Source organism: Heloderma suspectum, chromosome 5 (genome assembly GCF_057233095.1).
Source record: "Heloderma suspectum isolate Gila_16-S chromosome 5, 16-S_ref, whole genome shotgun sequence".
Classification (NCBI taxonomy): Eukaryota; Metazoa; Chordata; class Lepidosauria; order Squamata; family Helodermatidae; genus Heloderma; species Heloderma suspectum.
In genome coordinates, this window is record NC_139462.1 from 171,199,888 (window position 1) to 171,227,403 (window position 27,516).

Here is a 27,516-nt window from a genome sequence, read left to right on the forward strand (position 1 = left end):
GCACTGTGTTTTATTAATGCTCCAGATCAGACATCCAATTTGGAAATCAATGCTTACTTCATCATTTTTCTCTGAAAGCTTCTATTATTCACAATTGATTTAACAGAAATGAAAGGCTTACCATTAACAAGAGCCAGCTGCTGACACTTCGAAGATGAATTATTGAACTTCTGAAAGTGAATTAACTGAACCATCATCTAGACCATTGTTTGATGTCTCTCCCACTGAAGCCAGCATATTTATAATTACAGACCCTACAAAACCGAAACTAGCCTCTGAGTCACCTTCCTTAACTAAAAGTTAAAGAAATAAGGAAAAGCAAGAAGGACTTGTAATTGAATATCAACTTGCCTTCCTCAGTTTTATAGATTCTTATCCATTTCCGTTCAAAATGCAGGGACAAGTTACTTTAACATTCAAATATATACTTTTTAGGTGCATATTTAAGTAATGTCACCATATTTTTCTAACGGAAAAGATAGAAACTCCAGGTTTCAGGAAATATAAAACAGTATCTATTAAAGTCTGCCATTAGAAACAACAAAAGAAAAGCAGTAAGACCATTCCCGTTATGTTAACTCTCCAGCAGTTTAATCCAAAATATAAATGGAACACATTCATCCCTCAGATTTGTAAGACAGGCAAGGGTGTTTAATCTTAATTAAAAATAATTCAAGGACTACATATTTCAAACTGGAGGACAGAAACATCAACCTCTTTGAAGATCTAAGAAAGAAAATCAAGTCTAGGCTTATAAAAATCAAACAATAGATGCCTCGAAATTGGTTTTGCATGGCAAGACTGGGAAACATTCAAAGTTTAGCTAGTAGCAGCTGGAGGAGGGGAAATTTACATCAGGAAAAGGGCATCAGAGAAAAGGTTGAACACTCTGCTAGAGAACCACACCCCTGATTTTCAAACTGGCCCTATGGGGTTCCTAATGAGCAAATAAAAACTGTGGGAGATCCTAACCTCAGATCTTCTACCAGCATTTGAAGCGTATTTAGGGTACTGGTTGCACAAACACACAGGAATTCATGTAATGACTTTTATTCCTGTTTGTGGCATTTACCTTTCTACCAGACAAAATAACTATAGCCTATTTCTGAACTTGCCAAGTAGAGCTGATGTGATGTTATGGCACTTACCTGGTTCAGGGCTTAACTCCACACTTAACTGTAGATTTGCAGAAAACTAAATGTTGTGTGAAAACCTGCCCTCTTCAGTCCACAAAAGGCTAGAAGGTATCCCTAAAGGACAAACTGTCATAAGGGAAAGCCCTCTACATGGTTCACTACCAGACATGCATCTCTACAACAAAGCAGAGAGATACAGGTAGAAAACAAGGATAGTAGTAATGAGCAGATAATAGGTAGTAGCCAGGGTGACCCAGCTAGGGGTAATTGCATCCAAAGTTACCAAAATAAGTAGAGACGACATTCTCCACCAGTAACTTATAAGATGGGTAGACAATGTATTGCCAGTAATCTCATTGCTGGCATCCACTAACCCCTTTAAAATTACCCACGGCTTGCCCAGACACATCAGAGAGTTTTAAAGGACACAGATGTGCTACTTTAAGAAACCAAGAAGTTGCCCAAGATTATTATGGATTCCTAAGGATTTCCCCACACCGAGCAATCTGAAGGAATACACTTCCAGCAACATTTAAGCATAGGTTGCAGCAGCCTGCAGATTGGCAATACTGTCTTTCTCTACCCACACTCCCAAAACACTCTACATAGTGTGTGTGTGTGTGTGTGTGTGTGTGTGTGTTTCAGCCAGTATTTTAATTTTAGGTGCTAAAAGCTTTCCTTGGTCTCCTTAGTTCTACATGTTTTGGATGCAGAAAGGGCACCTTCAGTAGACATATAACTAGCCAAACAATTTTTTAAAGCTCAGCATGTCTCAATATTTTAGAACTTCTTTTACACTAAGAAATCTGTACACGCATTTAAATATTTATATACACATATTTATACAAAAAATAAAATCTGAAAATGTATACTCAGTAGTCAAAGGTGCTGTCTCCTGTTTTCCAAACCAGGTTATCAGAGTGAGAACTGACAGATATGGGATACTCTTCCTCAACTAATCATAATAGCCATTTACAGAAGGGTATGCTCACCGATCCTGTGGGAAGGATATGTGTTTAGGGATGCTGGGCATGCCACGATGGTAAACTGAAGGCGAGTTCAAGAGTTCAGTCGAAGTGCCTGCCATCACATGTTGCATGATGGCTGACATACACAAGAGGTTGGATAAAGGCCTGGGAGTGATAAATCATCAGGGGTACTTGCCTCTTATCGCTCAACAGCTGTCGACAACACTATCACACATTTGACTTATCAGTGTGATCATGTGAATAATGTAATGTTTGAATTCACACTTAGCAATCCTATCTCTGAAAGGGGAAAAAATCAGGCTGCCTGTACTTCATCAAGAGATGAAGTACACATCTTCCCATGTAAAAGGCTAGTGTAAAACACACACACACACACACACACACACACAAGTTGTTACAGAGACAAGGTGAGGCAGGAAAAGATACATATAGCAATCTGTACATCTTTGTACATCACAAGAAAAAGAATAAGGGTGATACAAGAGGGTTCTAGGAATGCAACCATCAAAATACAAAATCAAAATACATAGAAAACTCACTCTAGAAGAATTACATTCAAGCATAAATGTGGGCAAAATCAGAGCTAAATCTGAACCAGGGCTCAGCCTAGAAAGTTGTAAAGTAAAACAGTGTCTTGAAGTATATCAGAGTGCTTTTTCATCACTACTACATAATTCCAGCAAGCCCCAACGTGTTTGGGTTTACAGGAAAGGGCTTCTTAAGTTCAAGCTACACATCAAGGGTAGCTTCTTTCCTGAGGCTAATAGCAGCTTTGGGGCAGAAATATATGTTAATCCCCCCCCCAACACTGAGGTTCTGACCCCCCAGGCTTTTTAAGTTCTTAAAACTAAGCCCACTAATTGTTTTAACACAATTAATGTAATGTGTACTTTGACTCCTAGAGAACGTGATTTCTAGAGGAACTGTAGTCCTTGTACTTGTCATCTTAGAAATTAAAGCCCTGGCCAACACTACCACAGTTCAAGACGCAGGAAAGCTCAATATATGCCTCCATCACAGCCTGCGTGATAGGCAAATCTCTCATGCAAGAGGAACAGAATTTCATGACACTGGCAGTTGCATTTGTCACTTTAATTACAGGGAATACTCTTCTAATCGCTCAGAGAACATCCTTCTCTACTTAGAGCCAAAACAGAATTTGCATTAAATCTCTGTCTACATCTTTTTTTCATTTCTACTCTAGAGTGCAGGGTCCTCAATCTGAACTGGGACCCTAGCATGAGGCTAGGGGACTTTTAAGATCTGGATCAAGGGACCTGCCCCTACCCTATGGTAAAAATGGGGGGGGGGGAATATACAGCTATTAGACACACATTTAAAGTAATGTCTGTTTGCAACATAGCAACATAGCTGTAATTGCAAAATACTCTAGCAGCTTTACACCAGTGTACTAGGCTGGTTCATACAATTTAGCCATGGTTAAATTAGTTAGGAGCAAACCATGGAACAGCATACTCTTTCACCCCCATGCCTCTCTTTTGTAGCATGGATTCCCATCCTGTCCTTAACTGTATTAACTACTACATCAACACAAAACTTTAACCATGGTTAAGCCTAACCAGATTCCCTCTTACTCGTGACTTACAAACTAGCTTCAAACCCCAGTTTCAAATTCTTAATATGGAACCCTGGTTAGTTGAACCCTGGTTTAACCAGAACCCTCGTTTAATGTCAGCACCAATGCAACATTTTACAGTGCAAACATTACCCATAAAGAGGATGGGGAGAATTCATGCTCCGGAATGAGCTGGAGGTGGGAAGGAGGCAGCATTAAACGCCATAGTCAGCTCCTCATTGCTTAACCACGGCTAAGTCATCAGAAGTGTTTCATGAGCACAAAGTTCCCAACCCCCTTTTGAGACCAATTTTAATTAGTAATTAGCTTACCTCTCATTGTACTATAGCATCTGAAAAATAGAAGCAAAGCAGCTGGGAAGATGGCACAACATGCCCTCCGCCTAGTAGAGGAACAGAAAAAGATAAAGAGAGAGCAGTTAAAGAGCAAAAGCAATAATACAGCAAACATTCCCAGCTTCCATAATCATGAAGAACAGAAGTGAATCAAAACAGAAACAGCCGATAACTTCCAGTTTCATAAACATTAAATGGCAAAAGGAGATTGCACTGAGGTACAATGACTTAAACTTGTAACTTGTTCCCTTTCTTTAGTATGTTATCTTAGAAATATAAGGTGCCATACAATATGAATTTCATAAAAGCTAAAAATAAGTTTACAGAAGACAAGAATATCCAACTCATCTATGAGTAATTGTTCTTATGAATGTATACTATATTGAAAGCAATCATAGATTTCCTCAAATGATTAATTTTCTAAATGCATACCAGGTGGTGAAAACAAAGTACTGAATTATAGAATTTTCTCACCTCATGCTATGAAATTTGTGTTATAAAAACATGTAAACTCACTCCAACTCCAAATCTATGAGGCCCATTAATTTCTCAAATGGTAGTCTCAAATGGTACTCAGTTCAGAACACTTGATTAAACTATAACAGTTGAGACGTGTAACAATAAGAGAGAATTAGCTCTACGTTCTGTATAATGTAGGTGTAAAATATACATGACTGATCATATTATCATACTAATACTCCTCATGTCCCATGATTTTCCCCACTGATTTATTGAAACCACTTAATAGTGCTAGAATTATTCCTTCTAGTGCCAGTTAATTTCTCAAATTAGCTGTGAACTGAGTTCACCTTGTCCTCTATATATTTAAATAAAGCCAGCCAGAAAAGTATGGCACTGCTTTCTGTGAAGTCCAGAACAAATCAGAGTGAAAAACCTCTATTATTATGTCAATTATATTTAAAAAGTGGCTTGTTCCCACAAGATTCTACCCACTGACTGAGATCTGCAGAGGCTCCACTCTGCATCCCACTACCAAGGTAGTAGGTATGCAAAACAGGGCCTTCTCAACTGTAGTACCCAGGTTTTGAACTCCCTCCACCGAGAGGCTCATCTAGTCTCTTCCCTGTTAGCTTTTAGGAAGATCCTGAAGACCATCCTGTTCCGATGGGATTTTAATATTGGATTACTTACTCTCCTAATTTAACTGCTGATGCCGGATGCTTCTTGGTTTATATTTATTGCTAGCTCCATTTATTATTTATTTAGTTCTTTATCAACTGCATATATCTTAAAGATTTCAAAACAGTGTACACAATTCATAAAAACATAAAAATAAAGAATATATAGATATATCGTATCTACAGAAGATAGGCTACAGGGAAGGTTTGCATAAAGAGATGGGACTTCAACATCTGCTTAAAAATACAAAGTGTTGGTACATATCAAACGCCAGGCGAAAGACTATTCCACATAGCGGGCAACACTACCCTATACACTATTATTTTATCAGACAATCTGATCTTTTGTATTTTACTATTGTTGTGAACCACTTTAGGGACTGTTTTTGGCCAAAGGGACATATGCACATTTGAGTATAAACAAGCATGCAAAAGGTATTAATTTCAAAATATTTGCCATCAGAACACTTTCTCAGACCTGCTCTGCCCTTAAAAAGAAAATCTAACTTGCCTATTTGTACTAGGTCCATCTTTTATGGGAAAAACAAAGTAAAATAGAGTCAACAGACATCGCTTGTTCCACTCATAAGCCATCAAAGTCTCTAATCTTTAAAGAGAACCTTCTGACAAGCTGAGATGAGTAGTTCAATTTGTGCTGCAGTCAATTGGCTCTTGAGATACTTAAGATTTGTATAACCCTTCTTCACCACAAAGCAAGTCAGGTATTACATGAGATCTCCTGAGTGAAACCACTGTATACCACTACTGGGGCAACCTTACAAATAAATGTACAGTGTTATTAGCCTACCCAAAAAAATGATTAATGGCCTGCCTACAAATGCATACATCTTTTAAAAAGAAGAATAATCCCGTGTCTCAGAAGACATGGGTCTAAAACCAACTGTTCTGAGGATACAGGCTTAAAATCACAGAATCATAGAATAGTAGGGTTGGAAGGGGCCTACAAGGCCATCAACTCCAACCCCCTGCTCAATGTAGGAATCCAAGTCAGAGCATCCCTGACAGATGGCTGTCCAGCCTCATCCTGAATGCCTCCAGTGTGGGAGAGCCCACTACCTCCCTATGGAATTGGTTCCATTGTCATATTGCTCTAACAGTCAGGAAGTTTTTCCTGATGTTCAGCCAGAATCTGGCTTCCTGTAACTTGAGCCCATTATTCCGTGTCCTGCACTCTGGGATGATCGAGAAGAGATCCTGGCCTTCCTCTCTGTGACAACCTTCCAAGTACGTGAAGAGCGCTATCTTATCTCCCCTCAGTCTTCTCTTCTCAACATGCCCAGTTCTTTCAGTTTCTCTTTACAGGGCTTTGGTTCCAGTCCCCTGATCATCTTTGTTGCCCTCCATTGAACCCTCTCCAGTTTGTCTGCATCCTTCTTAAAATGTGGTGCTCAGAACTGGTCACAGTACTCCAGATGAGGCCTAACCAGTGCTGAGGAGAAGGGAACTAGTACCTCCCGGGATTTGGAAGCTATGCTTGTATTAATGCTGCCCAAAATAGCATTTTTCTCTTTTGCAGCCACATCACATTGTTGGCTCATATTCAGCTTGTGATCGACAACAATTCCAAGATCCTCCTCGCTTGTAGTATTGTTGAGCCACGTATCCCCTATTTGGAACTGTGCATTTGGTTTCTTTTCCCTAGGTGCAGAACTAGGCATTTATCCCTATTAATTGTCATTCTGTTGTTTTCTGCCCAGTGCACCAGTCCATAAAGAACACTTTGAATTTTGTTTCTGTCTTCCAAAGTATTAGCTATCCCTCCCAATTTTGTGTCATCTGCAAATTCGATCAGCATTCCCTGCACCTCCTCCTCCAAGTCATTAATAAAAATGTTGAAGAGCACTGGGCCCAGGACTGAGCCCTGCAGTACCCCACTCGTTACCTCTCCCCAATTTGAGAAGGTCCCATTGATAAGCACTCTTTGAGTCTGATTCTGTAGCCAACTGTGGATCCACCGGATCGTTGTTTCATTTAGCCCACTTTGAGCTAGTTTGCTCATCAGAATATCATGGGGCACTTTGTTGAAAGCTTTGCTGAAGTCGAGGTATATTATGTCCACAGCATTCCCACAGTCCACAAGGGAGGTGACCTGATCAAAAAATGAGATCAGATTCATCTGGCAGGATTTGTTCTTGACAAATCCATGTTGGCTTCGAGTAATCACTGCATTGTTTTCAAGGTGCTTCCAGATGGATTGCTTTATCAGCTGCTCCAGAATTTTCCCAGGGACTGATGTCAGACTGAGTGATCTGTAGTTCCCAGGTTCCTCCTTTTTACCCTTTTTGAAGATAGGGACAACATTAGCCCTCCTCCAGTCATCTGGCACTTCCCCCGTCCTCCATGATTTCTCAAAGAGAATAGACAGCGGTTCTGAAAGCTCTTCTGCCAGTTCCTTTATTATTCTAGGATGCAGTTCATCTGGCCCTGGAGATGTGAACTCATTCAAAGTAATTAGGTGTTCCTTGACCATATGCCTATCCATCTCAAGCTGCAATCCTGCCCCTTCAGCCGATACTTCGCCTTTGCCAGGGGGGTCATAGACCCTCTTTTGGGAGAAGACTGAGCCAAAGTAGGAATTGAGCACCTCTGCCTTTTCTTTGTCATCGGTTATTGTTTTGCCATCCTTATTTAATAGCTGAACAACCATTTCTTTCCTCTGCCTTTTACTATGCACGTAGCTGAAGAAAGCCTTTTTGTCATTTATAGCATCCCTCGCTAACCTCAGCTCATTCTCAGCTTTAGCCTTCCTGACGCCATCCCTGCAATTCTCTGCTACCTGCCTGTACCCTTCCTTTGTTGCTTGGCCTCCTTTCCACTTCCTATATGTGTCCTTTTTTGTTTTCAGGTCATCTCTAAGCTTGTTGTGAAGCCACATTGGCTTCTTCTGTTGTCTTCCACCTTTTCTTCTTGTTGGAATTGTTTGTAATTGTGCCTTGAGAATTTCCTTTTTTAAAAGCTCCCACCCATCTTGGACTCCTTTTCTCGTTAGCATCGCCTGCCATGGGACCTTACTGATCATTGTTCTGAGTTTATGAAAATCAGCTTTCCTAAAATCCAGGGTACGCGTTTGACTACACTCGGCTTTTGCTTCCCTTAGAACCAAGAACTCAAGTACAACATGGTCGCTTTTCCCCAGAGTTCCTGTAACTGCTACTTTATCCACTAAGTCATCTCTGTTGGTTAGGATCAAGTCAAGGAAAGCCGATTCTCTAGTTCCTTCCTCTACTTTCTGTAGGAGGAAGTTATCTGCCACACAAGTCAGGAATTTCCTGGAGGGGCCATGTTTTGCAGAATTTGTCTCCCAACAAATATCAGGGAAATTGAAGTCCCCCATTTCTACTACATCATGCTTCCTTGAAACATTGGCTATTTGCTTTTCAAAAGTTTCATCCTCGTCTTCTCCTTGATTGGGTGGCCGGTAGTAGACTCCGACCACCAGGTTCCTTTTATTCTTTGATCCATTTATTTTGATCCAGATGCTCTCGATGGAGCTGCCAAGCTCCTCCTCCTGTATTTCTGTGCAGAGATATGTATTTTTCACATGCAGTGCAACCCCACCTCCCTTTCTGTTCCTCCTGTTCTTTTTGAACAAGTTATATCCTTCAACTGCTGTATTCCAGTCATGAGAGTCATCCCACCAAGTCTCAGTTACACCTATCAAGTCATAATTTCCCTCTTGTATTGAAGAATACCCAATGAAGAATACCCAAAGACTGTGGTAGTGGAATTTATTTATTTTTCTCTTGTTGCAACTTCCAAAGGAACAGAAAGGAACATAAATATCATGGCCACCGTTGCATAGCAACCTCCCCCAACTCAGTGCCTTTCAGATGTTTTGGACTGCATCTTCCATCAGCCCCAGCCAGCACAAAGAGATTCCCCAGAAAAATCATCACGCCAGCTAATGCTACTGGTGTGCTAGCGATCTCTTACATTAGCAGTCCTGTTCAAATGGATATTGCTCAATGTCAATATGATTTTATTGACAGGGCCATATATGAAAGGCCATGGTGCAATCCTTGGCATCTCCACGTTGGAATTAGAAAGAATCCTGTCTGAAACTGTAGGGAGCTGCTTCAACTCAATGCAGACGATAGTAAAAGGATGAATAGTCTGACTAAGGAAGCTTCCTATGTTCCTAACTGTTCCTATGGAACAGTTTTATCTTTTGAGAACAGTTACTTGCCTTTAATGTAAATACAGTTCAGACCTGAATTACTGCTTTGAAGGCCATCATTATCAGACAGTAACTAGTTTGGTATACCAGCCAATAAAAGTAAAGATAAAACTTCAGAAAATAAGACAATTCAAACTTTCTTTTAGAGCTAAATAGATTTGACAACTGCAACAAAACATGACTCACAAATTCGTTTCAGAATCAGAGCACACATCTTGAAGATAGTTGAGGAGTGACATATGCTAATTCTCTAAATATACATAGCTCTGGAATACAGCATGGAAAGTAGGGATGTACGAAAGTCACTGTCAAGGGCTCCTTGGAGGCCTCTCTCAGTCTAATCCAGTAGCCAACACCAGACACAGACAAAGGGATTCCTTTCAAAGCTTTATTCTTCTTTTATAACTTAACAACTCTACAGGTAGCAACTAGATCTGAGCAGCACAGTACCTATGCCCTAAGTTGGAACAGTTGGTCCCCGTTTGAAAGGGAATTACTGGCAGACCCCTGAACTTAAGGACTAGGGAGAGTCCCTCACCTTTTCCCTTGGATCTTCGGGGCGCAGCCGTTGTTTGCGCGCCAACCGGGCACTACGCCTCCTTTCCACGCCCTACATCTGGCGCCGCTCTCTGCGTCGCGCATCCACCAAGTCTGCTATCTCTGCTCGGTCACTCCCTGGACTGCTTTCTAATCTAGGAATGCTGATGGGAGGAATCTCCGTCAGCTGTGGGCCCTGGGAAAGAGGAGCGCGCTCCTCTCCCAGGAGCGACTGCTCTTCCTCAGAATCAGAACTACTCTGGGATTCTATGGGCTCAGTGTCCACCCTGACAGTCACTTACCTTGAACCAAATTTGTTTCGCTGTGGGGGGGGAGGCGCTCCGTCCCTCCCCGTGAAATTCTGGCTGGGGGGGAGGCGCTCCATCCCTCCCCCCTGAAATTCTGGCCGGGGGGGAGGTGCTCCGTCCCTCCCCCCAAAAATTCTGGCGGGGGGGGAGGCGCTCCGTCCCTCCACCCCTGAATCCTGGCCGGCCGGGCTGCAAACGGCGGCGGCCGTAGCCACCGTCGTTTGCATCCCTGCAGTCAGCCGTGATAGGCTACATAAATGTTTATGTAGCCTATCACGGCTGAGTAAACAAAAAACAAAAAACCGTGCGTAAGCAAATGGCGGCGACCATGGGCTCCATTTGCATACGCGCGGTTGTTGTTGTTGTTTTTTTACTGGAAATGGAGGTGGCGGCAGCCGGTCAGAAGACCAGCCGCCACAGCCGCCACCGAACCGCCGCCAGAGCCGCCACTGCCAGGAGGATTCGCCCAAGGTAAGTCCCGTCCCGGGGGGGCGGGGGGGCAGACCGTTTCGCCACCAATTTCAGGGGGCCGAATGCGCTGGCATTCGGCCTCCCCGAGATTCGTGGCGAAATTCTCTGACATCCCTAATGGAAAGTATATTCACAGCTCAATTCTGTGCATCTTCTTCCTTTTTATTGATGTGTTTTAATTGGTTTGCTTTTATGTTAATTTGTTCAGAAGCAATCTGGAGTTGAGGATGAGCAGTGAAGTGGCCAAGTCTGCTGAAAACACCAAATTATTTAGGCTGGTTAAAACAAAAAGGAATTGCAAGGAGTTCCAAAAGGATCTCTCCAGACTGGGGAAATGGGCATTAAAATGGCAAGCGCAGTTCAATGTAAGCAAGCACAAAACAATGCATACTGTGGCAAAACATCTTAACTTCATGTCTACATTGTTGGGGTCTGAACTGGGATCTTGGGGTTGTGCTTGATAGCTCAATGAATATGTTACTCCACTATGCAACTGCTCAGCATATCCCAGCATGTCAGGGATCATTAGGAAAGGAACTGAAAATAAAACTGTCAATATCTTAATGCCCATATACGGTATAAAAACACTTCCAGTACAATGTACAGTTCCATTAGCCCCAGCCGGCATAGCCAGTGGCCAGGAATGCTGGGAGTTGTAGTCCAAAACTTCTGGAGGGCAACAGGTTGGGAGAGGCTGCTCTACATATATTATAGCTGACCAAAGATGAACCAGCTGCTCCAAACTAGCTCCTATTTATAACAAAACTGTGAAGTGCTTTGTAAGAATATATGTACCTCCCGCTTCCCCTTGTGCCTTAAATGCAATCGGGGTGCTAAAACTAAGACCAGAACCTGCTTTAGTGCCCAAGAACATCTGAGGTTGTAGATGGTCTCTGTGCATTAGCTTTTTTAATTTACCAACCATAAAGAGTTTTCCACACACCTTCACACAAACTCGAAGAAAAGCAAATTTCAAGCTATCGTGTCTTAAGGCAGCAGCAGCTTCTGAAGCTACTTATAGTATGCAAGCTTACTCAGAAGTAAACCTCACTGTGTTCAATGGGGCTTTCTCCAAGGTAAATGTGTAAAGGATTGTAGTCTTAGATTTCACTTTTGCAAGTACGAGCTAAATAGAAGATGAAGGGGGCTTCTTCCAAAGGCCACACTCATAGAGACAAACCTCCGACTTTAAGTCATTACCTAAATTGCTAAGATTTGACCAGCGCAACTAAGATACAAATAGCAGAAGCTTTTGGTACAAAAATGTTGGATCAATAACTGACAGGAGTTCAAGCAGCACTGAAATGATAACATCCAATGGATTTCCATTTAATTTAAATGGCCAGACATGCCAGGGATGTGCTACAAATTAGAGGCCCTGAGTCACCACGTAACCACCTGGGATGATTTCTAGTCAACTACTGGTGACCAGATGACATGTTAATGACAAGCCCTGCATTCAGCAATGGCATTTCTTACCAACCTATGTGTAAACTGTGCCAATCTTTCAGTGTCTTGTGTTGCAAACACAGCATTCTACATATGCAATCGCAGCATTCTACATTGCATAAGAACATAAGAAGAGCCATGGTGGATCAGACCAAGGGTCCATCTAGTCCAGCATTCTGTTCACACAGTGGCCAACCAGCTGTCGACCAGGAAATTACAAGCAGAACACGAGTGCAACAGCACTTTCCCACCCAGCAACTGGTGTACATAGGCATACCACCTCAGGTACTGGAGGTAGCACATAGCCTTCAAGCCTAGTAGCCATTGATAGACTTCTCCTCCAGGACTTTGTCTAATCCCCTTTTAAGGCCATCCAAGTTGGTGGCCATCACTATGTCTTGTGGTAGCGAATTGCATAGTTTAATTATGCACTGTGTGAAGAAGTCCTTCCATTTATCTGCCATGAATCTCCCATCAATCAGCTTCATTGCAACACTGTACTGGATCACCATTCCCACATCTGTAAAGCCATCCAGGTCCCACTGTGCCATAAGCAGAGAGCAGGTACACTGCCAAATAGTATTCTCAAAGCAATTAGCTCTGAACGACCCATGCTAGTGAGCCAAGACACACAAACCAAGGGACTTCTGTAACACTCTGTAAAGCAAGAAATCTAGGTGTGAATGTCTTCCTTGTTATGGATATAATTCAAGCACATATCAGGAGGGGCACTAGCTCAGTAGTAAAGCACATGCTAGTTCAAGTTCGATCTCCAGTTAAAAGGATCAAGTAACAGGTGATGCAAAAGACCTCTGCCAGAGAGCACTGCCTCTTAGAGTAGACAGTCCTAGGCAAGATGGGAAAACACTCCGGTCAAGTAAAAGGCAATTTCCTATGTCCCTAAGCTGGATTTCATGTTCAGGTCGCATACGATGTCAAAGACCTCCATTTGAGACACTGTTAGTAGGATTACTGGGCTAAATGAACAAATCGTCTGCCCTAGTAAAAGGCAGCTACCTATGTCCAGACAAAGTGAAGGATCCAACGGTGCCTGTGCACTAGCACTATTGTCACTGTACTAGCAGAAAGCAACACTTGCACAATGTCAATAGCACTTGTTAGCATGCCGGACTGTGAAACCCGTTGCATTAGCATGCGCTACTGATGTTGTGAAAGCGCTGGATCATGCTAGTGCAATGTCAATAGCACTACTGCACATGAATCGTTGGATCCTTCCCGTAAACATATACCAAGGCCAAAGATTGCCTTATGAAGGTATTTTTCACACTGTTACTTATTCTGTTAAATAATTATCCAACATTTTCATAACTTTATTTTCATAGCTACTTTAATGCATGAGATTATTTTCACAAGTGGAAGAATATCAGCAACACTAACCCTAGTGAAGGCAACTACAGGAATGCTCATCTATTCCTTTGAGTTTGCAGTTTGGCAGTAAAACTCTACAATCAATCAGCCAGGAACCATAAAGCAGCTTGTCTCTTGCCTTCCCCCTGCCCCCCAATTTATATTTTATGAATGCTTATTTGCTGCTTTTCATATTTTTATATTTAGTAAATGCTCATAATTTAACAGTATCATGAGCTATAAACACTGGTGCAATGGGAACCCAAAAGCCTGATAGCACAAGCATTCTGTAAACCTTTTCTTGAGGGATGTGAGCAGACACTTGGATACCTTAGTGCCATTTCTCTTGCACCTCTACAGATGTCTGTTACGGTGTAGAGGGAAGGACAATGACAACACACATTCTGTGCAACCCTACTGGTTCCCAATTTACCTCTAAAGGCACTGTCTACAAAGCAAATTTTCATGCATGCACTTAGGTAAACAAAACATTATGATGAAGTAGAGGAGAGCTTAATTTATGTAGCTAAAAAAGGACCATCCACACACTATAGGGTGGTAACAGCAGACTCGGGGAAACCTCAAGGTTTGCAGAAGTATAAAAAATCTTTAGGAAAAAAATCTCAGGCAAAATCCCCACCCAAAAAACAACTGAGCATGCTGAGTGCACACAGAATCCTGACTGACTGTTGGGGGAGGATAGAAGACCATGGGGGAGGGGGAAATGGAATGTTGTATCTTGTTAGAGGGCATGGCTAAGAAAGAACATGTAAATATAGGTTTCCATGGGCAGTATCCAATTGGACATGAGCACTAATGTAAATTACATCGCACTGGCCTAACAAACCATCAGTGCAACACTTTGTTAGCTGGCATGAGGGGACTCCCTGGGGAAACCCGTCACACCAGCTAATGCTATTGGTGTTGCGCTAGAGATCCTTTATGATAACAGTCTTGTCCAACCACTCAATGTCAATATGATTTTACTGACAGGGCCATATATGAAAGGTCCTGGATTCAATCCCTGGCATCTCCACATAGGAATGGAAGAAAATCCTGCCTGAAACTCTGGTGAGCAGCTTCCACACAATGCAGACAATACTGAGCTAAAAGGACCAATTATGTGACTTGTGATAAGGAAGCTTCCTATGTTCCTAACTGTTCCCATGGAACCTTCTTTAGAATATCCAAAACCACCATGAGATTATGATTTATCTTTTGAGAACACTTACTTGTCTTTAATGTAAATAAGGTTCAGACCTGAATTACTGCTTCTAAGGACGTCATTATTAGACAGTAACTAGGTTGGCAACCAGCCAATAAAGGTAAAGATAAAACTTCAGAAGGTAAGACAATTCAAATTTTCTTTCTATTAGAGCTAGATGGATTTGACAACTGCAACAAAACATACGACTCACAAATTGCTTTCAGAATCAGAGCAAGAATTTTGAAGATTGTAAGTCACTCCTCAACTATGATTCTCTAAATATACATAGCTCTGGAATGCAGTATGGAAAGTACAGTTACAGCTCAATTCTGTGTTTATGTTCTTGTTCCATTTTATTGATGTGTTTTAATCAGTTTGCCTTTATGTTAATTTGTTCAGAAGCGATCTGGAGTTCAGGATGAATGATGAGGTGGCCAAGTTTGCTGAAGACACCAAATTATTTAGGGTGGTTAAACAAAAAGGGATTGCAAAGAGTTCGAAAAGGATCTATCCAGACTGGGGAAATAGGCATTAAAATGGTAAGTGCAGTTCAATGTAAGCAAGTGCAAAACAACGCACACTGGGGCAAAACATCTTAACTTCACATCTACACTGTTAACTTCACATCTATATTACACTGGTAGTGACTGACCAAGAATGAATATGTCACCCCAGTGTACAATTGCTCGAAAAACAGCATATTCCATGTTAGGTATTATTAGGAAAGGAAATGAACATAAAACCGCTAATATCGTAATGCCCTTATACAAATCTATGGCGTAACAACACTTTAAGTACAATGTACAGTTTTCATCACTGCATATCAAAAAGGGTATTTTAGACCTCGAAAAGTTGCAGAGAAGGACAACCCCTATGAGAAAAGGTTACAATATTTGGGTTGCCATGATAAAGGTCTATAAATATATTCATGGTGTAGAGAAAGTGGATAATATTAGAACCCGGGGTCAACCAACGAAGCTAAATAGTGGGAGAGTCAGGACAGATAAAAGGAAGTATTTCTTCACACAATCCATGCATAGTTAAAATATGGAATTCACTACCACAAGGTGTAGTGATGGCCATCAACCTGACTTGCTTTAAAAGAGGATTAGACAAATTCATGGAGGATAAGGCTATCAATGGTTTTGTTGTTCAGTTGTTTAGTCGTGTCCGACTCTTCGTGACTCCATGGACCATAGCACGCCAGGCCTTCCTGTCCTGCACTCTCTCCCGGAGTGTGCTCAAGTTCATATTCATTGCATCGGTGATGCTATCTAGCCATCTCATCCTCTGCCGTCCCCTTCTCCTTTTGCCTTCAGTCTTGCCCAGCATCAGGGTCTTTTCCAGAGAGTTATCTCTTCGCATTAGGTGGCCAAAATATTTCAGCTTCAGCTTCAGGATCTGTCCTTCCAATGAGCACTCAGGTTCGATTTCCTTTAGGATGGACTGATTTGACCTCCTTGCAGTCCAGGGGACTCTTAAGAGTCTTCTCCAGCACCACAGTTGAGAACTTGAGCCGGCGTTTCTCATGATGTACTCTACATATAAATTAAAAAAGCAGGGTGACAATATACAGCCTTGTCGTACTCCTTTCCCAATTTGGAACCAATCGGTTGTTCCATGTCCGGTTCTTACTGTTGCTTCTTGACCCTCATACAGGTTTCTCAGGAGACAGATAAGGTGGTCTGGTACTCCCATCTCTTTAAGAATTTGCCACAGTTTGTTGTGATCCACACAATCAAAGGCTTTAGCGTAGTCAATGAAGCAGAAATAGACGTTTTTCTGGAATTCTCTTGCTTTCTCCATGATGCAGCGAATGTTGGCGATTTGATCTCTAGTTCCTCGGCCTCTTCAAAACCCAGCTTGTACTTCCGGTAGTTCTCGGTTCACATGCTGCTGAAGGCTAGCTTGTAGGATTTTGAGCATCACCTTGCTGGCATGTGAAATGAGCGCAATTGTATGGTAGTTTGAACACTCTCTGGCATTGCCCTTCTTTGGAATTGGAATGTAAAGTGACCTTTTCCAGTCCGGTGGCCAATGCTGAATGTTCCAAATTTGTTGGCATATTGAGTGCAGCACTTTAACAGCATCATCTTTTAGGATCTTAAATAGCTCAGCTGGAATACTGTCATCTCCGCTGGCTTTATTGTTAGTAATGCTTCCTAAGGCCCACTTGACTTCACTCTTGAGGATGTCCGGCTCAAGTTCAGTGACCGCACTATCATGGCTATCAGAGTCATTCTGATCTTTCCTGTATAGTTCTTCTGTGTATTCTTTCCACCTCTTCTTAATCTCATCTGCTTTTGTTAGGTCCCTGCCTTCTTTGTCCTTTATCATGCCCGTCTTTGCACAAAATGTTCCCTTGAGATCTCCAGTTTTCTTGAGAAGATCTGTAGTCTTTCCCATTCTATTGTTTTCCTCCATTTCTTTGCACTGTTCATTTAAGAAGGCCTTCTTGTCTCTCCTTGCGATTCTCTGGAACTCTGCATTCAGTTGGATATATCTTCCCCTTTCGCCCTTGTTTTTTGCTTCCCTTCTTTCCTCAGCTACTTGTAAAGCCTCATCAGACAGCCACTTGGCTTTCTTGCATTTCTTTTTCTTTGGGATGGATTTCGTTGCTGCCTCCTGAACAATGTTACGGACCTCCGTCCATAGTTCCTTAGGCACTATGTCTGTCAGAATGATCTCAGTACGAATCCAAGGCAAACCATTCAGCATCACAGTAATTCAAGTCTGCCCCAACCACTGAGGCCGAAGAAGCCAAGGTTGATCGGTTCTATGAAGACCTACAACACCTTCTAGAACTAACACCAAACAAAGATGTCCTCTTCATCATAGGGGACTGGAATGCTAAAGTAGGAAGTCAAGAAATCACCGGGATAACAGGCAAGCATTGCCTTGGTGTACAAAATGAAGCAGGACAAAGGCTAATAAGAGTTTTGCCAAGAGAACACGCTGATCATAGCAAACACTCTTTTCCAACAGCACAGGAGGCGACTCTACACACAGACATCACCAGATGGTCAATATCGAAATCAGATTGATTATTTGCAGCCAAAGATGGAGAAGCTCTATACAGTCAGTAAAAACAAGACCTGGAGCTGACTGTGGCTCAGATCATGAGCTTCGTATTGCAAAATTTCAGCTTAAATTGAAGAATGTAGGGAAAACCACTAAACTACCCCTTTTTAATGTTACCCCTTTTTAATGTGCTGGGGGAGAGGTGTTTGTTTTATTTTTCACTTCAGTTTGTTAAACTGTTATTCCTATTCTATGGTAAGCTGCTTTGGGAATTTGTTTTCAGATTGAAAAGCAAACTAATGATTATATATGTGACAGAGAACACACAAGCAACAGACATGTGCAGAAATAAATAAAAGTCTGTATCAAAACTTCTAGACTCCAAAACAAGTTACACAAATACAAGTGTGAGGTTTTTTTCTAGATGGGATATGCATGACAACAGGTTGGTGGATTAACCTCCAAATTCAACAAACCATTCGTCATCAAGAAAAGATCTGTAAGTCAGTAAGTACCTCATAAAAGATTGTAGGTTACCACCTCTCTGCTTCATTCATCTCAAGACCACCGTAACCCAGCAAAACACATATTCAAAGAGGGTGCTAACAACCATATCAACAGCTAAAGTCAACTAGATTGGTCACAATTCAACTAGACTATCAACAGAAGCAAGGAAAGTGGGCAGAGAGTTCTTTGACTTTGGGAATTTGAACATATTCATGAGTTCCTGAGAGCAGACTAATTGGTGCTCCAACCCAACAAGGGGAAAATATGGAGGAAGTATGTCATCAGATGATAAAGATCTGAAAACTTCCCCAATAATCAGACCTGTTTCTTAGACACTGCAATGCATGCACTCTGCCTTATGTGTAAAAACAATCAGAAGGCCTGAAAAGGTTCTCAGCTTACGTCCAAACTCAATTCCATTTAGGCAGACAACTCCTCAGCCAGCCCTTGTGCTACTTGACTTAGACCAATCATTATCATGAAGGCCATGAAATCCCAGAAATGGCAGGTCTGCATCCTACTGCCACCATTCCTGACAACTAAGGGCACAGTTTATTTGATTTATTCATTTACGATATTTATATACCGCTCCGCATCAAAAGATTTCAGAGTGGTAAACACCATGTTAAAACAATTAAAACATTTTAAAAAGAAGCAAGTTCTGATAAGACCAAATTTAATAAACCGAAGCTGGTCACTCAAGGACGGCTTACAGAAATAACGTCTTCAGGAGGCGCCGGAAGCAACACAACACTGATGCCTGCCTGACCTCCAAAGGCAAGAAGTTACACAGGAAGGGGGCCACCACACTGAAGGCTCTTTTCCTGGTGGAGTCCAGCCGGGCCACAGATCCATGTGCAACCACCAGGAACATGCCCTCTGATGACCTCAGTGACTAGACAGGTTGATAAGGAAGAAGGTGGTCTCTCAGGTATCCTGGTCTCAAGTTGTACTAGTTTTGTACACTAGTACTAATACTGTAAACCCAGCCCAGCAGCAAACAGGTAACCAGTGCAGCTGCCTCAGCAAAGGAGTCATATGCTGAAAACGGGCAGCTCCTGACAACAGCCAAGCTGCTGCATTCTGCACTAGCTACAGCTTCCAGACCAGCCTTAAGAGCAGCCCCACATAGAGCATATTGCAGTAATCCCATCTTGAGCTTTCTAGTGCCTGTACCACCATGGCCAAGCTATCCCCGTCCAGGAGAGGCCAGAGCTGGTAGAAGGCACTCCAAGCTGCCATGGCCACTTGGGCCTCCATTGATAACGATAGATCTACAGTCAAGGCCGGAAGTATTGGAACAAGGATAACTGTTTTGGCAGTTGGCCTCTGTACACCACCACATTGAAGTTGAAAGGAAACACACCCAGATGGGAGCAACGTCAGGACTTTCAGCTGTAATACACACACATCCATCATTCGTAGCTCATAGGTAACGGAACAAATGGCTGACAAGCAGCTGCATGGACAGGTGGGGACTGTTTCCTGGGTGCCCCATGACCAATCAAGTAGAGAAAAGGCCTGGAGGTGGTTCTGAGTGTTACATTTGCATTTGGTAGCTGTTCCCAACATGAAATCCAAAGAGGTGTCCAAGCGAGTGAAGGAGGCCATCATTAGGCTGAGGAAACAAAATAAACCCATCAGAGAGAAAGCAAAAACAGTGGGAGTGGCCAGTACAACAGTTTGGAACATCCTGAAAAAGAAGGAATTAACTGGCAAGCTCAGCAACAGCAAAAGGCCTGGAAGACCACGGAAGACAACTAAAGTGGATGACCACAGAATTCTGCTCATGGTGAAGAGGAACCCTTTCACAACATCTAGACAGGTCAAGAACACTCTTGCGGAGGAAGGCATGTCATCATCAACATCTACAGTCAAGAGACGGCTTTATGAATGTAAATACAGAGGCTTCACAACAAGGTGCAAACCACTGGTAACACTCAAGAATCAAAAGGCCAGATTAGCCTTTGCCAGCAAAAGCCTGCCCAGTTCTGGAATAAGATTCTTTGGACTGATGAAACCAAGATTAACTTGTGCCAGAATGATGGGAACAGAAAAGTATGGAGAAGGAAAGGAACAGCTCATGATCCAAAGCATACCACATCATCTGTCAAACATGGTGGAGGCAGTGTTATGGCATGGGCATGTATGGCTGCCAATGGAACCGGGTCACTGGTGTTTATTGATGACCTGACTGCTGATAAAAGCAGCAGGATGAATTCTAACATGTATAGGGCTACACTTAATGCTCAGATTCAGCCGAATGCTGCCAAACTGATAGGACGCCGCTTCATATTGCAGATGGATAAGGACCCAAAACATACAGCAAAAGCTACCCCAGAGTTTCTCCAGGCAAAGAAGTGGGATGTTCTTCAATGGCCAAGTCAGTCACCTGATCTCAACCCAATAGAGCATGCTTTTCACTTCCTGAAGACAAGACTGAAGGCAGAAAGACCCACAAACAAGCAGCAGCTGAAGGCAGCTGCAGTAAAGGCCTGGCAAAGCATCTCGAGGGAGGAAACTCAGCATTGGGTCATGTCCATGGGTTCCAGACTTCAGGCAGTCATTGACTGCAAAGGATTTTCATCCAGGTATTAAAGGCGATCCTTAAGTTTGAAATGATGTTGGCTTGTTCCATTACTTATGAGCTCCCAATGATGGTAGGGGGGTGTATGCCACTGGCTGTCCTTCCTGAGTGGTTAGTGCCCCACTTTTGTCGAACCCCTTGAATTACAGCTGAAAGTCCTGACTTTGCTCCCATCTGGGTGTGTTTCCTTTCAACTTCAATGTGGTGGTGTACAGAGGCCAACTGCCAAAACACTTATCCTTGTTCCAATTATTTCTGGTCCTGACTGTATTTATTTATTTTATTTACAATAATTATATACCGCTCCACATCAACAATTTAGGGGCAATGAACAAAACATCACATTAAAACAATTAAAACATTTTAAAAGAAACAGATTCTGAACTTAATATATTTATTTCTATATAAATATATAGACCTAGGACTACCCCCAGACTATGAACCTGATATTTCAGAGAGAGTGCAACCCCACCCAAAACAGGCAATAAGCCTTTTCCAGATCCAGAAACCACTCACCCACAGGGCTTCCATCTTGCCAGGATTCTGCTTCAGTTTATTGGCCCTCATCCAGCCCATTACTGAGTCTAGACACTGATCCAGGACTTGCACAGCCTCTCCTGATTCAGATGTCACAGGGAAATAGAGCTGTGTGTCATCAGCATACTGATGGCGTTTAGCTCCAAGTCCCCTAGTGACCGCTACCACCAGCTTCATATAGTTGTTAAACAACACTGGAGACACAATGGTGCCCTGCTGGACTCCACAGCTCAATTGCCAAGAGGCCAAGGAAAAGTCACCCAATGTTATTCTCTAAAATCGGCCCCATAGGTAGGACTGGAACCACTGTAGCACAGTGCCTCCAATACCCATCCCACGGAGTCGATCCAGGAGGATACCATGGTCAATGGTATCAAAAGCCAATGAGAGATTGAGTAAGATTAACAGGGTTGCACTCACCCTGTCCCTCTCTCAATAAAGGTCATTCATCAGGGCAACCAAGGCTGATTTAGTCCTGTAACCAGATCAAAAACCAGACTGGAATGGGTCTAGATAATCAGTATCCTCCTAGAGTGCCTGCATTTGCTTCACCACAGCCCTCTCAAGTACCTTTCCTAAAAAGGGGGTATTTGTGACTGGGCAGTAGTTGTCTAATGCTACTGGATCCAGAGTGGGCTCCTTCAGGAGTGGTAACACTACTGCTTCCTTAAGAACAACAGGGACCACCCCTTTCCATAGGGAGGCATTTGTAATTCCCTGGACCCACGCAGCCATACCCTCTCGGCTAGCTTTTATTAGCCAGGAGAGACAGGGGTCAAGAGAGCATGTGGTCGGTCACATTGCTGCAAGCACCTTGTTCACATCAGGCTGCAACAACCGGAACTGATCCCAGATGGTGGCATCAGACATCTCAACTGGAACTGTACTAACAACAGCGTCAGGTTTGCTGCGAAGACAAACGATTTTGTCCTCAAAGTGTTATGCAAAGCAGTCACAGCAGGTCCTCAACAAGGCCAGGACCCCAGTGTTAACAGCCCTGGACCACCTGGAAGAGCTCCTCTGGACAGCTACTTGCAGACACAATGGAGGCAACAAAATACAATCCTATGCATGTTAAGACAGAAAAAATTCCTACAACTCCCAGCTTTCCCCAGTATCATAGTATCATTTAGCCAGAGGCACGAGCTCACCACCAGAAGATGCTATAAGTGGCTTGGCTAAGTTAAGCCCTCAGAGAATACGCTTCTCCAAGAAATGAAGAGGAGGGGCAGTCAACAAAATTCTCAGTCGTAGGCCAAGATGTATGAAAGAATAAAGTAGCTGTGGCATTGGAAGCTTATAAGGCATTGTAACCAAGCTTATTTTAAGGCGATATGGATCTTACATATACACACACACGAGCAACATAGATAGTATAAGATAAGTATAGGATGGGATAGCCAAGAAAACCAAAGATTAGTAGTCCTGAAAAAAGATTGGTTCTGTAGGCCTAGTTCAAATCGAAGGGAACTTTAGGAAGTGTTTGGATAGCAGAGTCATCTTTTTACTTAAAAAGAGAGATTTATAGGGAAAAAGCTTGTGGTTAATGCACCTGTTTTAAATGTGTTGCTAACCACAGATGATGAAAGACAGGATGCTTAAAGAGCAGACAAACTTTTCAAGTTTCTCTGGAATTATCTAAGACATCAGTAATGACGTTTGTAAGAGGGAGGCACTTAGATTTAGAGTAAGGGGCTTAAATTAAACTAGACCATTTTATAATAACCAATCAGTAAGCTTAAAGCATAAGGGTTACCAAGTCTGATATTAGATAAAGGGTTGGCATAGGACTTGTATATAAAGGAAGTTTTACCTGATGGGTAGGATTCCTGCCTTCTATCTTGACTCCAAAAGAACTACTTTTTGGTGGGAGAGCAGACAGGCCTCTGCTGGCAGAATTTTAAGTCTAACTCTTTCTTTTCTATTTCTGTATTAAGTATAAATTATGAGTGTGCATGTTACTTTTTCTTACTAAAAGCATTCTATTTTATTTTACACTGTTGTCTGTGTGTGTTGAAATAAGAACATCTCAGCATCAAGGCAGTCACTTTTCCTAGCCTGCATCAAATGTTAGTAGATATGACAGGTTCCCATTTCGTAAATTCTAAACTGAAGGTTTGTAAAAAAAAAAAAAAAAATCATTAGTAAATTCACATTTCCCTTCAGTAAGCGAAGTCAGTCTGCCTGAATTCTGCAGACATGATACAGTGCCACACAGCCAGGCTAGACATGATGCTATTCACGCAATTACCAATCGCATGAATGGTCAGACAGGAGCTTTCCTGCCAACGCAACTAGAAGGTACGGAACCAACAATCTGCAATGGGGCCACAAAGGGGGAAGCTTAAAGCCCCCTATCCACCCAGATCAGGGGACCTCCACCTGTTGTTTTTTAAAACACACAGGCATCTACGTAATTAGCAATTCGGCCTGCAATACTATGTACACTTACCTGGTAGTAAGCGGCATTAAGAACAATGGGACTTATAAGTAGACTTGTATAGGACTCCGCTGTAAGCGAATGATCTCACATCTAGTTTGGCCCTCACTGTAAGACTTCTCCGAAGCTAATGTTAAAGGCTATTCTTCCCTCCTGTTAACTCTCAACCCTTCCCTTATATCTCCTACCCTAGTTCTACCCTCCAGCTATCAGGAGAGAGAGTACTGAGCAGATACAGTGGGGAATAACTAGAATCCAGAAGTAGCTAATCTACTCAGGACAAGCCAGGGAAGTAGAATCACCGGAGTTCTCACCTGTGGCAGGACGTTCAGATTCCAAACATGGCCTAAGTGGGTGGGACTACTTCTCTCTGTATATGCACCTAAGCATGCACATGAATACAAAGGTCATATGCCCTTTAAGCTGGTTCTATCTGGAAGTCAGCCCTTTTACTCAAGCCTTGTTCTATCATTTTTATTGCTTGACACACTGTGGGTTCTATCCTGCAAGACAAAATTGGTTTCTGGACATTTATCTAAATAATATAATTAGCCTTCTGAAACACAGCTCTATGCAGCTGGAAAGCTCACATCTTTGGATGAGCAGGTGGTGTTCTACAATAAAACACTTTTGCCAACTTTAGATGTAAATATTATATATTCAGGGGGAAGAGGGGAAAGATGTTAAATCAAACCAACATATTTTTAAACTTCTTGCCAACTTGCATCAGCCAAGGTATTTCGCAATTTCATTACATGGAGGACTGGAAGAGTGGGAAGTTTCCCATATATAATTGCGACTTTCTCTTTTTTTCCTGTTGCTCTTCAAGACATAAAAATGACTACCTACTTTACTTAAGTTTAATTAACTATATAGAAGTCAGAAGCTTAAAACAGTACTATTCCATAACTCTCAACTCCACCAAAAACATTAACTAAAGCAATGTGAACAAGACCAATATCCAAAAGGAAGATAATGTTGTTAAGTACCAGTTTGGTGTTAAAACTCAATTTCTTCTTGCAAAGATAAGGCCAGAAGGATGTAAAGTTACTGATTTCATTTCAATCGGAAGCTGATCAAAATTGGACACATAGCTGCTCCAGGGAAGATCAAATTTGCATTCTGGCTGAATTTCATTCCATAAAATGTTCAACCTCATCTAAAATGAGGGCTTTTTGCCTGACTTTCCAAGGAAGTGCCTATTAGTCTTTGAACAAATCTGTGTGCATTGAAGGTTCTTTCATCCACAGAAATGGGGTTAGTATACAATTTAGCTATTCATTTATGCAAACGATGGTAAACAGAATTATAAAAGGCAGATAATAAACAGTAAATGAGGTTATTTTGTTCCCTGCTTTATGTTGTCAGACTTCTGAGCATAGTTTAGTGTTTTCTATTCATGACTTTAGATTATCAAATTACTCCCTGATGATGCCTCAGATGTGCTTTTGTCTGCAAATGAGAAAGAATAAAATACCAAGGCATTAACGTTAAATTACAATCGTTAATGGTGTAAATACGAAAATAATTACTTCATCGTATCATCAATTGTTATGTGTTCATTACTGAAGTCCTTGTAAAGCTTTCGTTTTCTTGTTACAATTATTTTTACTTGGGTTTTGGCTGGCTATTTTATGGCTTCACCAGTACTTTGGTAGCATTCAGCAGTTACACAAGCCATTTAATCCTGTTTAAAGCTTCATTTAAAAAACTTCCGTTCTGATACTTCTTAACTATCTGGCCACGTTTTCACTCCTGCCCCCGTGCTCAAAAGTTAGCAGGGAATAGGGCAACAGAGCCATTTGTCACACAAGATTATCTAAAACCCAGCAGATATGTCTTCCAATCGGCTTTTAGCACCTCTCAAAAGTAGCTCTGCTTTAAAACAATCGATCTAAATTGCCAGCCCAGCAATTTAGCCTTAACTAAGGCTAACAATTAACAATTTAGCCTTTACTCCAGTGCCTAACCCACAAGGCATGACAAGTTTTCTCTGGATGTATTTTTAGGGCTTGTTGTTGTTGATTTTTGGTTACCCCTGGTCCCGTCGTCCTCCAGCAGAAAAGGCAATTTTCCTCTAGGGTGCCCAAAATGAGCTCATCCCCCTGCCCCCCCATCCCACCTCCTGATTTTGCTGACAGCTAAAAATGCCAATCGCTACACAGTTCTTCTGAGCCTGTGACCCTTTTCCCTCGGGTTAACTCTTTCATCATTTTGATGGATTCCGGCTGCTTCACTGCCCATTAAGCACCCAGGCCGTTTGCAAAACTGCACTCTGGGTGTGCACAAAGAATGCAAAAAAGAAGTACGTGAAAAGATTCTTGCCTGCCCGCCTGCCTGCCGTCCCAGAGAAAGCCATCTGCTCTTGTGCCATTACTAAACTTTTGAACCGCGCCAAATCCTGAACCCGTCCCAGTTTTCAACAGCGTTTTCTGCATCGTGCAACATGCAAAGGAGACTTTCTGAAAGACCTTGCGTGCGATTGGACACGCTGGTGACTCAAGCCTGCAGAATCGATCCGCTTTCGAGACGTGCAACAATTAAAAGGATGAGTCCAGATTCATTTCTAAGGCACCATCGGGGCGCCCAAATAGCTTGGAACTAAAAAGGGGAGCCTTGAAGGGCCACGTTCTCTTCAAGCCAGTTGCAAACTTTATTCCCCGCTCGCCTCGTGTTCTGCTGACACAGAAAGAGGGCGGGGAGATGCTCTCCCCACCCCCCACCACCGCACATCAATCCTGCAACACATTTTAGCATTTCCTCTTCCCCTTGTTCCACTGCTCCTCGCAAAAGCAGCGTCAACCTCTTCGAACGCAACTCCAGCCCCTTGGCTAGAAAGCGGGCCAACTCGCTTGAGTTATCGTGGCCTTGGGGAGGGGATTTTGCAAGTTTGCTCCATTAGCCACGCACCAGCAGCAACAGCACGACTGCAACGAAGACCGGTACTCAGGCAAGAGAAAGGGAGAGAAGGGATGGTTTTAACAAAGCAGTGATTGCGGCAAAGCAGCGCTTTGGGGGGAAAGGATCCTCGCCTCCCGCATTCTGCTTTGCAGGACAAAGTCCTCAGGAGCCGGGATTCTGTGCGAAGACCGGCAACCCGAGCAAAAGCGAAGGATGCACCTGGCGGCGGCATCCTCCCCCGGCTCTTAACTTAACCCGCTGCCTTTTAAAATCCATGTATAACATGCCATGCAAACGGACGAATCTCTCTCTCTCCACACACACACACAGACGCGCGCGCACAATCACAATAAGGACATCGGCACGGCCTTTACCTTGCCGCGCGCGCACTCGCCGCCGCCTCCTGCCAAGCAGGGCTCCCCGCCTCGCTCGGGTCCAAGAAATAGCAACAACAAGGGTCCCCGCCGCTGCCCTCGCCCGTCCACGTGCCGTCCCGCCACGCCCACCGGCGCGGTCTTCGAGCTCCGGATTTGCCCTTCGGCGACTTCACGCTACGGGCCTTCCTCGCAGCGGGGTGCAGTGAAGGGGCGCAGCAGGGCAGAGCGGACGCGGCGCAGAATCTCCGTCGGAGCTGCGCTGCCGGCGTTAGGAAGACAGGGGACCGCCGGCGGGATTGATGGAGGCGCCGTTAGGATTGCGGCCCCTCGGCCGAGAGAGAGAGAGAGAGAGAGGACTCCTGTGCGTTTCCTTAGCTGCGTAGTAAGGAGCAGTGCAGTACTGAAATCACTG

The 27,516-nt window shown here is 42.9% G+C and overlaps 1 protein-coding gene across 5 annotated transcripts in view; it reads right to left on the reverse strand.

Moving 5' to 3' along the window:
* Positions 1-27,276, reverse strand: part of RARB (retinoic acid receptor beta) — a 453,999-nt gene extending 426,723 nt beyond the window's left edge. The window contains exons 1-3 of one of the 5 annotated variants that reach the window (XM_084858319.1): positions 27,102-27,164; positions 4,034-4,104; positions 1,149-1,250 (exon numbers count right to left, since the gene is read on the reverse strand). Coding sequence is in view for 2 of the 5 variants with exons in the window: in XM_084858316.1 (XP_084714442.1) it covers positions 4,034-4,104; positions 26,152-26,264 (184 nt within the window). In the remaining 3 variants the exon portion in view is untranslated. Of the gene's footprint in view, positions 1-1,148; positions 1,251-4,033; positions 4,105-26,151; positions 26,515-27,101 lie in introns of those variants that run through there. The other 4 variants (XM_084858321.1, XM_084858317.1, XM_084858316.1 and 1 more) reach the window with 4 other exon arrangements.
* Positions 27,277-27,516: the final 240 nt, after the last annotated feature.